The sequence below is a fragment of the Anneissia japonica genome, unplaced genomic scaffold, assembly GCF_011630105.1.
Source record: "Anneissia japonica isolate Jap-2015-1 unplaced genomic scaffold, ASM1163010v1 scaffold288048_len465947_cov159, whole genome shotgun sequence".
NCBI lineage: Eukaryota > Metazoa > Echinodermata > Crinoidea > Comatulida > Comatulidae > Anneissia > Anneissia japonica.
The window spans coordinates 420,705-436,398 of NW_022710625.1; the positions used below are offsets into that span (position 1 = coordinate 420,705).

The 15,694-nt window shown below is 33.4% G+C and overlaps 2 protein-coding genes across 4 annotated transcripts in view; one reads left to right on the top strand and one right to left on the bottom strand.

The window, feature by feature from the left end:
- Positions 1-855: 855 nt before the first annotated feature.
- LOC117107066 (amino acid transporter AVT3B-like) lies at positions 856-12,468 on the bottom strand. 3 transcript variants are annotated; one of them, XM_033248592.1, is made up of 8 exons: positions 12,303-12,468; positions 9,649-9,757; positions 8,424-9,009; positions 7,300-7,394; positions 6,621-6,900; positions 5,521-5,669; positions 4,262-4,367; positions 856-3,840 (listed from the first exon to the last, which is right to left on the bottom strand). In XM_033248592.1, the coding sequence occupies exons 1-8, from the start codon at positions 12,329-12,331 to the stop codon at positions 3,650-3,652; spliced, it is 1,545 nt and encodes a 514-aa protein (XP_033104483.1). In that variant the 5' UTR covers positions 12,332-12,468; the 3' UTR covers positions 856-3,649. The 3 variants fall into 3 exon arrangements, with proteins under 3 accessions (XP_033104483.1, XP_033104482.1, XP_033104484.1); XM_033248591.1 differs by having other exon boundaries at positions 9,649-9,760; XM_033248593.1 differs by lacking the exon at positions 9,649-9,757 and having other exon boundaries at positions 12,303-12,435.
- A 14-nt stretch (positions 12,469-12,482) lies between these two features.
- LOC117107065 (nucleolar protein 14-like) overlaps positions 12,483-15,694 on the top strand; it is a 21,849-nt gene continuing 18,637 nt past the window's right edge. Inside the window, exons 1-2 of the mRNA XM_033248590.1 lie at positions 12,483-12,613; positions 13,703-13,911. Coding sequence (XP_033104481.1) covers positions 13,732-13,911 — 180 coding nt within the window. The 5' untranslated portion in view covers positions 12,483-12,613; positions 13,703-13,731. The remainder of the gene's footprint in view (positions 12,614-13,702; positions 13,912-15,694) is intronic.

Consider the following 15,694-nt stretch of genomic DNA (forward strand, 5'->3'; position numbering starts at 1 on the left):
GACACTCAAAAGAGGTCCATTAAATCTGAACTCTTAATCTCTGTACATCTATAAATCAACAATGAAAAATGTAAGTATCTGTACTGCATTAGCATAATTATCATATCAAAAAATTGCAGATAAAATATTGTTTTTTAAAGTGATTAAATAGTTTGTCACAAAAAAGCACAAAGTTCCAAGAGAATTAGGGGTAGAGTGAACAATTTTTTTTAAAACTTTCTTTTTACTGCCAAAACTGATTTTGAAACGGCAACCAAGATGGCAACCAACTTTTTTTTTTATCGAAATTTTGTACCTGCCGTGGTAATACTGATAACGCTATAATATTTCGTCGAATAAGATACGACGACGAAGTCGCACCTACCAACTCAAAATACAGGAAGATACTGAAACAGATTATATGCAATATTTGCTAAAATATTCTTTTTATTCCTCAACATATATACATACAGTGTACGTAAAAAATATAGTTTGCATAATTATTATTAAAACCAATTGACACATTTGCACTTTGTCTATTCTGTGTATGGCATATAAAGTATATGTGTATATATACATTTTATATATATAAACATTTAAATATATATCATTTACATATATATTTATATATGTAAGCACACACACACACATATTTATATATATATATATATATATATATATATAAAACACATGTATGTTTTTATATATGCATATAATCTGTCTCTTATACACATCTAGATGTGTATAAGAGACAGCTCGTACAAATGTTGCTTTTTTTCTTTGAGAAAAAAAAATGTAATGTATTTTCTACATATTAGTAGACTCTACAATCGAATAAGCCTTTGAAACCCCTAAATTGTCAAAATTTTCGGGTGCTTTGGCCCCTGCACCACTTTCGAAACCTTCCTTTTAATCGTAGCTCGGCCACGCCCACTTTGCTTTCGTCGGGGAAATGTGACCCCTCGTTAGGGCATCACGCCCCCCCCCCTCCGTCGGGCAAATCCTGGAGCCACCCCTGAAGTGCGTCATGAACTTAAACATGAAGCCGGGCACTGCATCGCAAGACCCTCATCACAACAATCCAACTCCGTGTCTTGATTGTTGGAGGCAGTCTGGCACAGTGAGTGTCCGGCTATACACAGCTAACACAAATACTATGGTAAAACATACACATCCTACATTCAAAAGCACATTCACATGGCAATCCAAAACACACTCAAAAAAACAAACATCTCACATGCAGGTATTAACATACGAGGACATTTATAAAACGTGAAAAAAGGAAGAATATAATTATAGATAAAAGCACCTAGAGAGGCTTGCGTCTCCTGCTTTAAGAAATTTAGAAGGGAAATATTTTGGGGATAATCATCACAAGCACTGAGGTAGAAAAATAATTCAATATTGTGTAACATTGTAGGCCTGAGTTGAGTAAAAAAGTACTGTATGGCCACATAATAATTAAAAACGTACTGTCTGCCAAAAACAACACAATAATAGAACTCCTATCATTTAATGAAATCATTATGTACCTTTAAAATAATACGGCAACGTATTTAATGTATATTAACAATTGAAAATAGTACTGTACTATATTGGCACTGTAGCTCCAAAAATTTGATGGTATTGAGTTTCTGAAAGACACCATGATATTTCTTCATGGCTCCACTCATTATGCTTCACTTTTTAATCTTTGTAAATGTTTTTATGATGCCATATAAAGAAACCATATCAAATAATTGGACATACATTATACGTGACTGATTCAGGAATTCAAAATAGAGTCACCTAGTATTAGAATTTTACACAAAGGTTCCATTCTACCTCAGCCCCACCATTGTTAGAACTAAGGTACAAAATGTTACATCTAGGACACCTCTACATAGACGATACTGGGACTCTCAAACTTCAATTTGAATGTCTAATTATTTTTTTTTCAAATTTTCAACATTTAGTGGGGGCCCGGTCAATTTGGCTCCCCCTTGAATCTGCCTCTGCAAAATAAAATATCCCTACATTGTTTTATGTCATTAGCAAATGTACTTGAATGTAAAGAAAATTTTAAAACTCAATGGAAATGAAGGCTGCTGTAGTTCAGTTATTAAATATGTTTGGTGAAGGATAAAAAAAAAACCTGAAAAAATACCCAATTTTGGAATTGCTTATGTTGTAGTTTGCATTGTGTTTTTTCTTATGTGAGTATGGATAGTTTTTCGAAAATATCTTTTCTGTAACTGAGTTTTACTTGATCTGATATTGCAGCCTACACTCATGCGAATATTTTCTTGCATTGTACACTTAAGCAAACCTTGTGCAAGTCATGTAAGGAATATTTTTAAAATTAGCTCTAAAAGTACCAACATTGACAAAAAAACAATCTTGACACTTTTCATGCTCAAATTGGTATTGTTTGCTATCCTTAAAGGTGAGCTACTGTTACGTTTGAACATAAATAAAAAAGTTTAAAAAAAAACATTATTGCATTTTTAAAGGAAGTAATCAATCATAGTAATATTCTTTGTGAAAATCTTTAGTTAAATTTGCTATATAATAATCATCATTCGTTCGTTCGTATGATATCAATTGATATCTACCTGCTGTTATTAATTTGGCTGGAATAGTCGTACCAGGGTTAACAGCATGACCCTCCAATTTATACTCCTGGGTGTTTAGAGAGGCAAACGTAAGTAAAGTGTCTTGCCCAAAGATACAAGCAGTGCGGCGAACGTTGGTCTTACACGTTGGCCACACGCTCCCATGAAGCGTGTGTTCGTAATTATGTCCGTAAATGAAAACAACTATAATATAGTTGTTTTCATTTCATTATGTTACTAAAGCAAAATTATGATGCTTTACATTATTTATTATTATTATTATTATTATCATCATCATGAGAATGCTATTTCTCTTACACTATGAATACCACGCTTTAAAAATAAGAGTTCATTTAAGTTATAATATTTTTTTACTATTTGAGTTTAGTACCCCTCATTCTCCTTATTTTTATTTTTATTAAAATATTATACCAAATAATTTTTTTGTTTAATTTATTATAAATAACTGATAAAAACTGGCTTGTTACTGATAACATTAAGGCACATCATTTAAAATCCATATACCATCCAAAGTGGTCTACCAGAGACATTGATCACAAACTTTTAAAGTGTGAAACATTAACTTAATATTCTACATGTTTGAGCTTTTCTAATTCCTTGACCCCTAAAATCCCCTAAAAATCAATTCTAAGCATAGTGTATCTAGGGGTACTGAAGTAGGGGAAAGGGGGCTGATGGGGCACAAAGATGATAAAGTGAGGGGGTGCAAGCTGGTGGTATGAGGTGATTCTTAACTACTTCAGCGTAATTTTTGTTTTGCTTAAAAAATTTCGAGTGGAGTAGCGACTGGAGGTGTGTAAGCTTTCTTGGGAAGGTGATTGCACTTCCCCCACCCCCGCACATCCGCATAGATATGCCACTGATTCAATGGAAATCTTCCTTTATCACTCCTCACGATTGCCTTGCATTATCCAGTGTTCAATACTCTAAAGTACTGACACACGGCTATTGTAGCACCATTCTCATATCATTTCTTATATTACTTGGAATTAAAAAATTTAAAAATATTGTTTAAAAATATGTACATATATATATAATATTATTATATATCAAACTCATATTTTGCCTTGGAAATGCTTCACCATGTTGTATATCGTCACAATCAGCCCACTGAGGCCTCCAAGAATTCCAAACAATATCAAAAATATATTTTTAGCGAACACTAGCCTTGATATATCCTGGCCAGCCAACTTGATGCTGATTACTGCGGGCAAGATGTATGCCAATAAAGTGCTTCCGATTGAGCCTACAAGTAAAAATAAAAATTAGATAAAACAATCGCAAAAAATCCACACAAAAACTTTGAAATCAATCACTTTTATTTCTCTAATTTTATCTGAAAAGGGGGCAGCTTAGCTCGGTTAGATTTAATTTGGGCGAGTCGAGTGGCCGAGCGGTAAGGCAGGGCTAGTTACAGCCTTAACGTCGGCGTTGGTTCCAGCCGCTCCTTGCCCATGGTTCAGTTGGTTGTCTTCTCAGTCTTCTCAGATAAGGAATTAAAATGGAGGTCCAGTGTATACATCTGGCTCGTGTGCACTTTAAAGAACTCATTGCACCATTTGGAAGAGTAGAGGGTTTACCCAAATGTTATGGTTTATTTTAGCCTGTTGTTGCTGAATGATGTAAACATGTGGCTACCATATAGCGCCTCTTTACATAAATCTTACCATTAATTGCATTGATGTAGACAAACTGGTCTTTGAAGACAATTGCAAGTCCTGTCTGTATCAGTACAACAGAAACCCGAACAATGTTCCTCTTCCATGAAGCAACCTATAATATATAAAATAATTCATGAAAAGTTACATTAAATGTTTGTGGAGCTAAATCTATAGATAGTTTTTTCCCCTTCTCCTTTTTGATCATTCACACTGTAATGACTTAGTGAGTTCTGTTTAATGTTTCCCTGTTTAACCATTGTATTAATGACAGGCAGTCTTGTCTCCGATTTTACTGGTTTTGAACAATTTAAAAGCTCCATCCGCACTATCAAATTCGATATGACAATTAAATGTGATATGCCCATATTTGGCTTTAATATGACATCATCATGCCCATATATGGCCACATCACACAAAATTTGCACATAAAATGTGATAGCATTTACAGAGCTTTAGACATATGGACATAATCAACAAAGAGTATAGAACTGCAACAAGAGGTCCAACTCTCAGGGTTTCATTGGAACATAATCCAATTAAAAAAAATACTGCTGTGAGCTAGAGGGTGTCCTTCAAATGGGAACTCTATTCGAAATCTAATTGGGCGCACCCAGTGGCGTATCTAAAAGTCTTGCAGTGGAGGTGCTCATGGGGGGGGGGGGGTTTTGTAGGTGATATGTGGGGGGCTCGATAATCAGTTGAGGGGCGCTAACATGCAAAATAAGGCATTTTAGGTAATTTTTAACTACCTGTACTTCACCATAATCATTTTTGGCAGGGGGGAGGGGCGCAACTAATTTTTGGAGGGGCATGCGCCCCCTGCGTACCCCCTAGATACGCCACTGGAGGAACCCGATCTTGTGGTATTGTAGTAATTTTTTTAAACATTGCATTGTGTGCTTACAAAATCAGGGCAGTCGGCCTCTTGCAATTCTTTAATCTTTGATACCATGGAGTCCTCATCAGGATTCAAAGCAAGGTATTGATGCAACAAATGTGATTTGCATTCTGAACTGTAAAGGTTAAGGTTCAAATCTAAATGCCTGCCAAAAATAGGTACCTGGTAGAATATAGATATTCTATGTAAATGGATTCGGTCTGCACTGAATATTTGTAAAAACCAAGGGTACAGCACACGATATGGACCATAGGAGGCTGCACATTGTGTACCATGGTTTTCAAAAGACAGTTCCTTAACTGCACTGTTGTAGAATTAAAAAAATATTAAGCAAATTATAAATAATTAGTAAAAGAAAGGTACTTACTGATTCAGGCACACTCTTTGCAACTGGTAATAAATCTGATATTTCAATCTCCTCAGTGGACAAACTAACCGACGATAGTAAAGGAGCACGCTCATTATCATTATCACAATTGACAACAAGTGTATTTAAGGACTGTCCAAATATTCTTCCTAAAAAAAAAAAAAAAAAAAAAAAAATAACAGAAAATAATATTATCATTATTATATAATATTGTTCAAGATTTATATAGTCAATTTATAGAGCACCGAAAGATGCCAAGCAATTTCAATCTTAAAATCCTTTTGTTAAGGCATGATTCTTTCTATACCTTTTTTCGGGCTTGTTTTGTAAATTTTTTTTTTTTTGTCAAAGGTGGGCAGAAAAAAAAAATAAAAATGAAATATCGTTTTCTTATTTAGCAAATGGTCTTGTTAAAAACATCCACACGAAGGAGAAAATAAAAGTAAAATTTTATTGTTGAATGTAAACAGTGTAGTAATGGGAAGGTTAAATGCTTTAAGAAAAAATATACATATCTTATTTTTGGAGATTTCAATGCGGCGGAGGGCGTAATAAAAATAAAGAAAATGATATATTTTTTCTAAAATTTACATTTTTTCGTGACGTTTTCTAAAATGTTAATTTTATTCTAAAAATCATCATTATTGGCGTCCAGCGAGTTCGCTAAACAAGGGAAAAAAGTCTTGCCATTGGATCAATATTTGAAAATGTTCACAATGTGTAACATTCTCTACTCCTTGTAAATAGGGAATTTTCCAACTGGTTACTGGAAGACTCTTTGTACAGTCTTCTGACGACTGTTAGGTGCAGTGTATAGTGCTTTAGTACGGCGCATCTTTGGGAAAGCCACTTTAATTAGAAAGTGACGCTTTTATTAAATTATTAAATTGTTATTATATTGCTGAAATGGTTGTGTTGTTTTGTACATAAGACTGGCGCTTACCAAGAAAAATCATCTTTGATCAACACTTACTGTATTTGACCATTTACAGTACCGTTTCTACTATTCAAGGTATGCAAATGTTGTTGGCTTCCAAGCCCTACAGAATGGATTTAGAATGAGTGTTTTATATATAAAAATAAACAAACAAAAGAGTTACCTTCAGTAAATAGAATATTTTCCAGAATCTCAATAATCGGGTAGACTGTAATAGGGTAAGTAAAAGCGACACCAATGCAGATTGTTACGTTGACTATGTAGGAAGTGATTGAACCTGAAGGAAGATTTTGGATTAGAATCTGTTCTACGTCGCTTCCGTATTTCAAGTATCCCAGAATTCCAAGTGAGCATAACATTGTGAATAACAGAAGCAAAGATCCATGAAGAAATGCTGGGTATTTTGGTCGATTCTCAGCCATACTAGACTCAATTGGAATTATCTGAAAACCATAATTTTACATTATATTTATATTTTTATATAATATATAAATACATATTTATAATAAATTAGAAGAAAACATGATAAAAATATAAGCAATGTTAAGTAACTTTAATAAAATAAGAAAGTAATAATAAACAATTAAGTGATAATATTAATAATACTATTACTAAATAATACTGTACTGTATTGTAAGCCAGGCCTGGAAAAAATGTTTGTGCCTCCAAGCATGTTATACACTAATACAACCCAAAAGTTTATATTTTTTAATTTTTTCCCTCAAAAAAATGCCTCCTGGACATTTATGATGCCTCCAACCGCCGTTCACGCACCTTTTCCAGCCCTGTTGAGAGCATTTACTAATACTAATTTTAAGGGGTTCTACTGCAGTTGTACTCACAGTTCCAATGCCCTCATATGCACAAGAGACAGCGCCAAAAAAGACAGGAAATGTTGCAATCGCAAAATATTTAACATCTGGATCTACTGCAAAATCTAGTATAGAGAAAAATCATTTGAATGTTAAAACCATTTTACAGTAACTATGTTTATATTAAGAAATTACATTCAATTATTGTCATCATTTATTACAGTATTAAACTATTATTACAATTACTATAGTAATATCATTATCATTAGAAAAATATCAAATAATAGGTTATTTATTTTTAGCACTATAATTTCTTTTAAATAACAATATTATATTAGGGCTGCACATATAATTAGATATAATCATTGTTAAGGTATTCTTTTCTTTTCATTTTATGGTATCCCTTTTACACTATCAGCAGGACTCCGAAGTAAAGGTTTCAAACACCAGAGTTGGGGTTGGTGTAAATGGGTGAATGACAATGACTCCGGTGTGCTGAACCCTAGCTCAATGAAGCTGAATGTTTTCAGGAGAAGCTTCTCCGGGATAGTCCCGTTGATATCGGAACACAAGGGACTGTTAAAAACCGGGATTTTAATCATCCATTTTCATTAAATTATTCTTTTTTTTTTGTATTAATATAACTATTTGTATATTTTGAATGTATTTAGTTAAAAATAATAAACATAATGCAAGTTATATTTTATTGTTTTGGACTGTATTTTTGTTTAGAAATTAATTTGGTTTTTAGTGTACAAATAAATTATAATGTTTTCCCCCTGCGAAACTAAACTTGATTGCAGACTATGAGCTAGCCAATGTAGCCTAGGTTCCTGCCAACCGTGAGTGTCAGCAGCTCGGTTTGTTATGATGAATCATAATGTCCATAGAGGGCAGCATTCAACACCGGTGCTCAGCCGGTGTCAACTGTAAATGGGTGCGATCCGAGATCATACTGCAATCAGTGATCCTGGTTCCTCTGCTTGTGTTGTGTTTTGATTTTTGGTTCCAAGGTTAGTTTAGGATAGATCCTGGTTTAGTTTTTCACCCTTTTTTCTTTTCGGTTCTCTCAGCGCATACAGACCTCAGTATTACAGTTGACTGAGAGGATATATAGACAGCCAACTGGGAAGAGAGATTTTTAAATCACTTACCTTTAACTAAAGTAACCAGGACAACGCCATATCCCACAAAGATACTGATGTTCGCCACCACACTTATTGGTCCCATGTTCCTCACATTGCGTAACAAGACAAACAGTAAAAACAATGGCAAAGGAAATAAAACTAAAATCGCGAAAACTGGAGCTGTAGTCACTCTAGCATTTTTATTTACATGAACAATTGAATTGTTTTGCGAGTTATCAAACAGATTATATTGCTTTGTATTCACTAGAGCCTTTGAAGTTTCATTCACAAATGGAAACAAATCAGTTTGTAAAGTGTTGCCGAGAAAAATCATATATGCTATACAAAAAAAGAACTGCGTAAAGAACAGGGCAAAGTTGACTAGATATAGGCCCCATTTTCCAATAGCCTTCCTAGCGATGTCCCCGTATGTGAGATGCTTCTCCAATCTTTTTCGTAATCGTCCTATTCTCGGAGAGGCTACATCAGTTATCCCTTCTCTGGTGAGAAACTCGGAGATGATTTGGTTCACAACGATATATTTACATTTGACAATGAGTTGACAACAATGGTCTGTTACCATGGTAATAACTAGTAAACCTATAACACCGAGCTGGAAGAACAATGTACAAAATTTGTTTTACTATCAATGATTTTAGAATACAAATTTAATCAAAAATATTAGTTTAATGAACATCTACAAAAACAGAATGCATACCTCTGCCGGGTGCCTAAATACAGTACCCAAAAATACGCAAGCCCTGTATGATGGGCGAAACTGCAGCATACCCTCAATGGAACAATGGTATTGCCCATCGTATTCAGGCATATTACTGTATTTTCTTGAGTGCTGCCTGAATATTAAGGATGATTCCCATATTTTCTTGCCGGTTTTCCCTCCCACCCTGTCAGACAGCTTAGACATTCCATCAGACATACTGTAGGGGTCACCAAGAAGAAAGAAACCACTTCTAGGTCAGAGGTTAAATGAGCTTTCTTTCAACACTTTTAATTGTATTTTTCGGCGTGTGGTGATACCCATCAGCACTGATTTCCAGCAGACAATTGATAATACTGTAGCAAAAAACATCAATTTTTTTGTGTGAGATGGTTTATTTTTCAGAAGATTCTTGCTTGCTTGCTTGCTGGCAGGCGGGAGGGCATCCTGATTTCCCAGTTCAGGGGGACTCCTGTTACCTGCTGGAGACTAATAGGTATCTGAATATTTGAGTAAGGTGCATGCAATACTTACTATGAGCCCACTCTGTTCAAAGGCAAATGCAAGAGCCAAGTAATTTGTTCCAATAAAAGCTTTGAAAACGTTGGCAAAATCTATCACATTCTGAACAAATTTATTGCTCCTGCTATAGAAGAAAAATGAAAAAAAAAAAGATAAATTAGGAAAAACTCCATTTTAAAAATGTTCAGTTTAGTATTAAACATAACTTCACTTATTATGTATTTTCCATAATAACTCCAAATCTAACAAATTGTACAGTATACCCATATATTTATTATTGAGACTAATTTAACAGCTTTTCAAAGCACAATATTTGATTGCGTGAACATATTTTCCTAGCTATATTGATTTTTCTCATCTGATAAATTGAGATAAACTGTTCAACATCAACTAAAAATAGATGACTGTCATAACGACGAAATTTGTGATACTTAATAATAAAAATATAATGGAATGTGTTCATTTATAGGGTCTTCGATGTAACAAAACTTGAATTAAAAGGTATTAAATTGCTGCTTAGAGGTTTATAAATACAATATGTTCAACTTAAATAAAACTGAAAACTATTGATATTATAATTTACAACAATTTGATCACTGAGATTTCTACTATCATATTTCGATGTTATTGTAGTGGGACTTGATATAGTGCATTATACGGAAGTCACAGTGCACTCAAAAAGAACAGATATTGAAGTATATGTGGTGATGAAATACCCTACACCACTCCTATTGTAAACAACAAATATGATGAAATCCAAGGGAACAGACTGAGCAGGAAAAATAAACATCTCAGCAGGGGTGTCCCCTCAATAGGAGTTAGCTGTAGAATTGAAATAAATTATGATGATACTTCTCTTTATTTCACAGAAATGTGTCCACATAAAATTGGTGTCCTCGGAATAGGGGTGTCTCAAAGGAGGGGTTTGTACTGTAAAAAGATTTTATCATTAATGATGTTGAAATTAACAATGAGCCAATGAGCTAGAAGAAAGTGAAACACAGCATTGTGCATACTTTGTTTAGATTTGTTCAAGGACGTTAGTCAGCATGTTAGCAAATTACTAAAAGAAAGACAATGTTCACTTTGTATAGGCTGGATTTCTGAGTAAATATACTGGTAATGATCAAAAGCATATTAAAAAGTTAACAAAGATTGAACAGGCTCTGTAGAATTATCCTGCAGTATGATAAATACAGTAAACTACACAATATACAGTATATTTATAACTTTTTAAAGATTTTAAGCATTTCATCACATTGTCTCCTGACTGGAAAATTTAAAGTGCTTTACTCTTGCAAGAAAGTATAATACATACTCCAAGTATTGAAATACACGCCATCGTGTTGGGATTCAATATTTCGACATTAATTATGTCATCATCAGGAATGATGATAATTAATGATGATATGTCATCATCATTCCTGATGATGACATAATTAATGTCGAAATATTGAATCCCAACACGATGGCTTGTATTTCAATACTTCGAGTATGTATTATACTTTCTTATCTGAGATTAATCAGTGGACCTTTCGGTTTTTACTCTTGCAAAGATTGCAAAATGTAGTTTTGAATGATTTTTGTTGCCCTTTGCTTTCAACAGAATATCATTCATCTATTAAATATTGTAGCCGTGGTCTTTTCAAAGTAATTCAGATAATTTTTTTTATACATTGGTAGACTGCCCTTTTTAATGACATTTTTAAACAAATAAAGTACTTGTACATGAAACAGCACTGAGGTCCAGAAAAGGCCTGTGAAATCTGTGTTCTTTTTGTGAACACTTTTTCAGGGAAAATGACTCACTCAAACAGATACAAAGAATACAAACTGCAACCACAAACCAACAAATTTACTTTACAAATCAGGGCTCTATTTTTGTATGCTACAGTACTGTACTGTATACCAGACACCTCAAGTTGGCAAAATCCATTTCAGTTAAACCAAAACACAAAATTACTTAGTAATTGGAAATTTTTAGTAGTAACGTGTAACAAGCAGCTTTAGCTCAGTCAGCTAATTTGGTGGGAGCCACTGTGTGTGCACTGAACCGTGGAGATCTCAAGGTCCCCTACGGGGCGCTTATGAAAACAGAGTGGAAATTGAGGGGGCGCGTTAATGGAAATAGATGAAAATTGAAGGAGTGCTTATGGGAAATTGGAATATTCAAGGGGCACTTTTTTTTTAAATCGAAGATAAAAGCGATGGTTTTGGTGAAGAAAAGGTAATCGTCGAGAGAGAACTCATGAAAAGAATGTTGGGGTAGGCCTACACAACAGCAGATGAAATTAATTACTAGGCCTATTAGTAATAGTGGTGGTGTTGGTATAGCGTGTTGGGGGTGACTTTACAAGGGGGCGACTTGACTGGTATTCGTAATAATAATATACATACTCAATTATCGAAATGCACCATCGTGTCGGGATTCAATATTTCGACATTAGGCCTAGCCTAGGGTAGGTATGTCATTAGGCCTACTAGGATAGGCCTCCTATTATATATCATTACAGTACATTTTTACTCATTAGGCCTACTGTTTACATTGTCTTTGACATTCATTGTTTATTATGTATATTAATTAGTATATTATACTGCCAGCTATATGATATCTGTGATTGAATCATATCATCATATATGCCTACGTAAAGTACACATACACTTACCTTAGTCTTTTCACCGTTCTACCTGCCATGATGGTACCTTTTTAGCAGTCCCCTTTATCATTTATGGCCATATAATACTTTATGTTATCCCGTGACCTGTGATGATCGGAAATTTCCATTTCATATCCGTGCCGCCTTTGATCTCGCAGGCCCGACTGTCATCAAAGAGCTGAACTTCAACCTTTGAACTGTCTGTGTCGTTTTCATACTTCAATGAATTCGACAACATGCGTATTTGGTGTTGAAGAAGACGGACGAACTTGAATGAATATTTGTGGCATAAGTGTACTAAAACCTTAAAAAGAACACTGGTACTATTCGATAAGCTTGTATTTCGGTGTTGATAAGCTATGCTTGATACGATTATTAGCGTATGTTCCTAGGCTATAGATACAAAATATGCTAGGCCTAGGGTAGGCTAGTTAGGAAGGAGAACAGACAGGCAGGCTAGAGACTAGGGCGTAGTAGGCTAGCTAGGTAGAGGTAGGCTTCGGACGGCCTACCTAGGCCGGTAAAATGGCCTAGGGCCTAGCTAGCTAGGATAGAAAGGTGGTCTATCCTACTACCACTAAGGGGCCGCCTAGCCTAGCTAGGCCCTCTCTGATACTTCGACCATACATAGACCATATATAGGCCTACAGGTAGTTAGTAGCATATTAATATGCCAGCTACATAGATAAGGATTTGGCTAGCTAGAGAATAGGGTTCAATTTATATAACCAACAGTTTTTTTGCTCGGAGGATTAGGCCTATATACTGTATTTGAAATGCAAGCCATATATACAGTAGTCTTCATCTTTAGGTAGGCCCTGTGATGTGTGTGGATTAGGGTAGGTGGCCACTGACTCATGTCCAAATATCCTAAACTGATAAAAGTCGGTCTCAAAGTTTGCAGAACAGTTTATCTTGGATGGTATGGAGTCAAATCAACAATGGGCCAAACTGTGAAGTAAGACCTGTGCAGGGAATATATATTAATCCTCTTTGCGAAAATTAGGCCTAGAAATCTGTCGTCACATTTCAGAAATAGAGTAGGGGCCAATTTTTGTGCAGAATTTGCCGAAAATTAGGCTTTGACCTAATTTTAATACATAACCAATAATATATTAATAATTATGCAGTAGAACTACGATTTGCGCACTTATTTTCTTAGCCATTTTCCTCACAGATTGTGCTTTCGCGAGTATAATTATGTTCAGTAACATTGCTGTAGGTAGAACTTAGCAGGTATGGTGCCTCACTGACAGAGCCAGAAAATATAACTTAAAACTTCAAGTGTAACAGTTAGTTTAACTTTGCTCTAAATGATGATTTTCATGTATATTTTTAGACATTAATTTTGTCCATAGAAAACCTTAGCTTAGTATGTTCAACTTTGTATTCATAATTTTTTTTTACAGAACTTTGTTAGAAGAAGGAAACTCTTGCAATGGGTAAGAAAAACAAGAGGTCCACAGCAGACAAAGTGCGAAGGGACAAAAAATCAACAGAAAAAAAGATAAATCCTTTTGAAGTCCGGATTAATCGTCAAAAACATGTGATACTAGGTCGGAAGTCTAAGCATGACAAAGGCTTTCCAGGAATTTCAAGATCCAAAGCAAATAACAAGGTATACTGAAAAAAAAAAAAAAACTTTATAAATGATTATAATGATGATATAATGATAAAAAATACCATAATATTAATGATAAAGATGCTGATGATTTTTTTAAAAATAATTATCAGCAAAAAAAATGAAAATTTTACTTTATCCATTCTTTATTACACCCTCTGCCATATGAGGTGCCAAATGTACTTTCATTATTTAACAAAATTATATAATTGATTATTTAATATAATTCAACATTTTTTCGTTATATACATATAATTAGTTTTGCTTCCAACAATTATATATATATTTTTTTTTTTTTATATCTAAGATGCTGATGATTTTTTAAAAAATAATTATCAGCAAAAAAAATGAAAATTTTACTTTATCCATTCTTTATTACACCCTCTGCCATATGAGGTGCCAAATGTACTTTCATTATTTAACAAAATTATATAATTGATTATTTAATATAATTCAACATTTTTTCGTTATATACATATAATTAGTTTTGCTTCCAACAATTATATATATATTTTTTTTTTATTAGATCACTTTTATTTCAAATATCAAAAAATATATACAATATAAAAATATAATATAAAAATACAAAAAAATATATAAATTGTGATTTCGAAAAATAAAAGGAAACATATAAAAATAATACTCCCTAGACAAGTGGCAAAGTATATTCAAAGGAATAACACACGCAAGGGAGGGGCAGAGCCCAAACAATGACAAAAACAAAACGGACAAGAAGACAAAGAATAAAGGAAGACTGACATAATTATATACATATAATTGATTATTTAATATATAATTCAACATTTTTTCATTATATAAATATAATTAGTTTTGCTTCCAACAATTATATATAAATAATTGGTGAAGCGATTTTATAATAATATAATTTTGTTAAATAATGAAAGTACATTTAACACCTTAAGGCGCCAAATTTACTTATATGTATACAATTTTGTTAAATAGTGAAAGTACATTTGGTGCCTTAAGGCGCCAAATGTACTTGTATGTATATAATTTAGTTAAATAATGAAAGTACAGTACATTAAGTGACCTAAGGCGCCAAATGTAAAATACATATATGTATACAATTTGGTTTAATAATGAAAGTACACCTGGCGACAAAAAAAATGTATAAATTGTGAATTCGAAAAATAAAAGGAAACATATAAATACTCCCTAGACAAGTGGCAAAGTATATTCAAAGGAATAACACGCGCAAGGGAGGGGCAGAGCCCAAACAATGACAAAAACAAAACGGACAAGAAGACAAAGAACAAACTGACATAATTATATACATATAATTGATTATTTAATATATAATTCAAAATTTTTTCATTATATACATATAATTAGTTTTGCTTCCAACAATTATATATAAATAATTGGTGAAGCGATTTTATAATAATATAATTTTGTTAAATAGTGAAAGTACATTTAACAGCTTAAGGCGCCAAATTTACTTATATAGTATACAATTTTGTTAAATAGTGAAAGTACATTTGGTGCCTTAAGGCGCCAAATGTACTTGTATGTATATAATTTAGTTAAATAATGAAAGTACAGTACATTAAGTGACCTAAGGCGCCAAATGTAAAATACATATATGTATACAATTTGGTTTAATAATGAAAGTACACTTGGCGACTTCAGACTTCATATATAAATATATATATAATTTTGTTAAGGAGCAAAATGTACTTATATGTATATAATTTAGTTAAAAAATGAAAGTACATTTGGCGCCTTAAGGTGCCAAATGTACTATTACATTATACACACA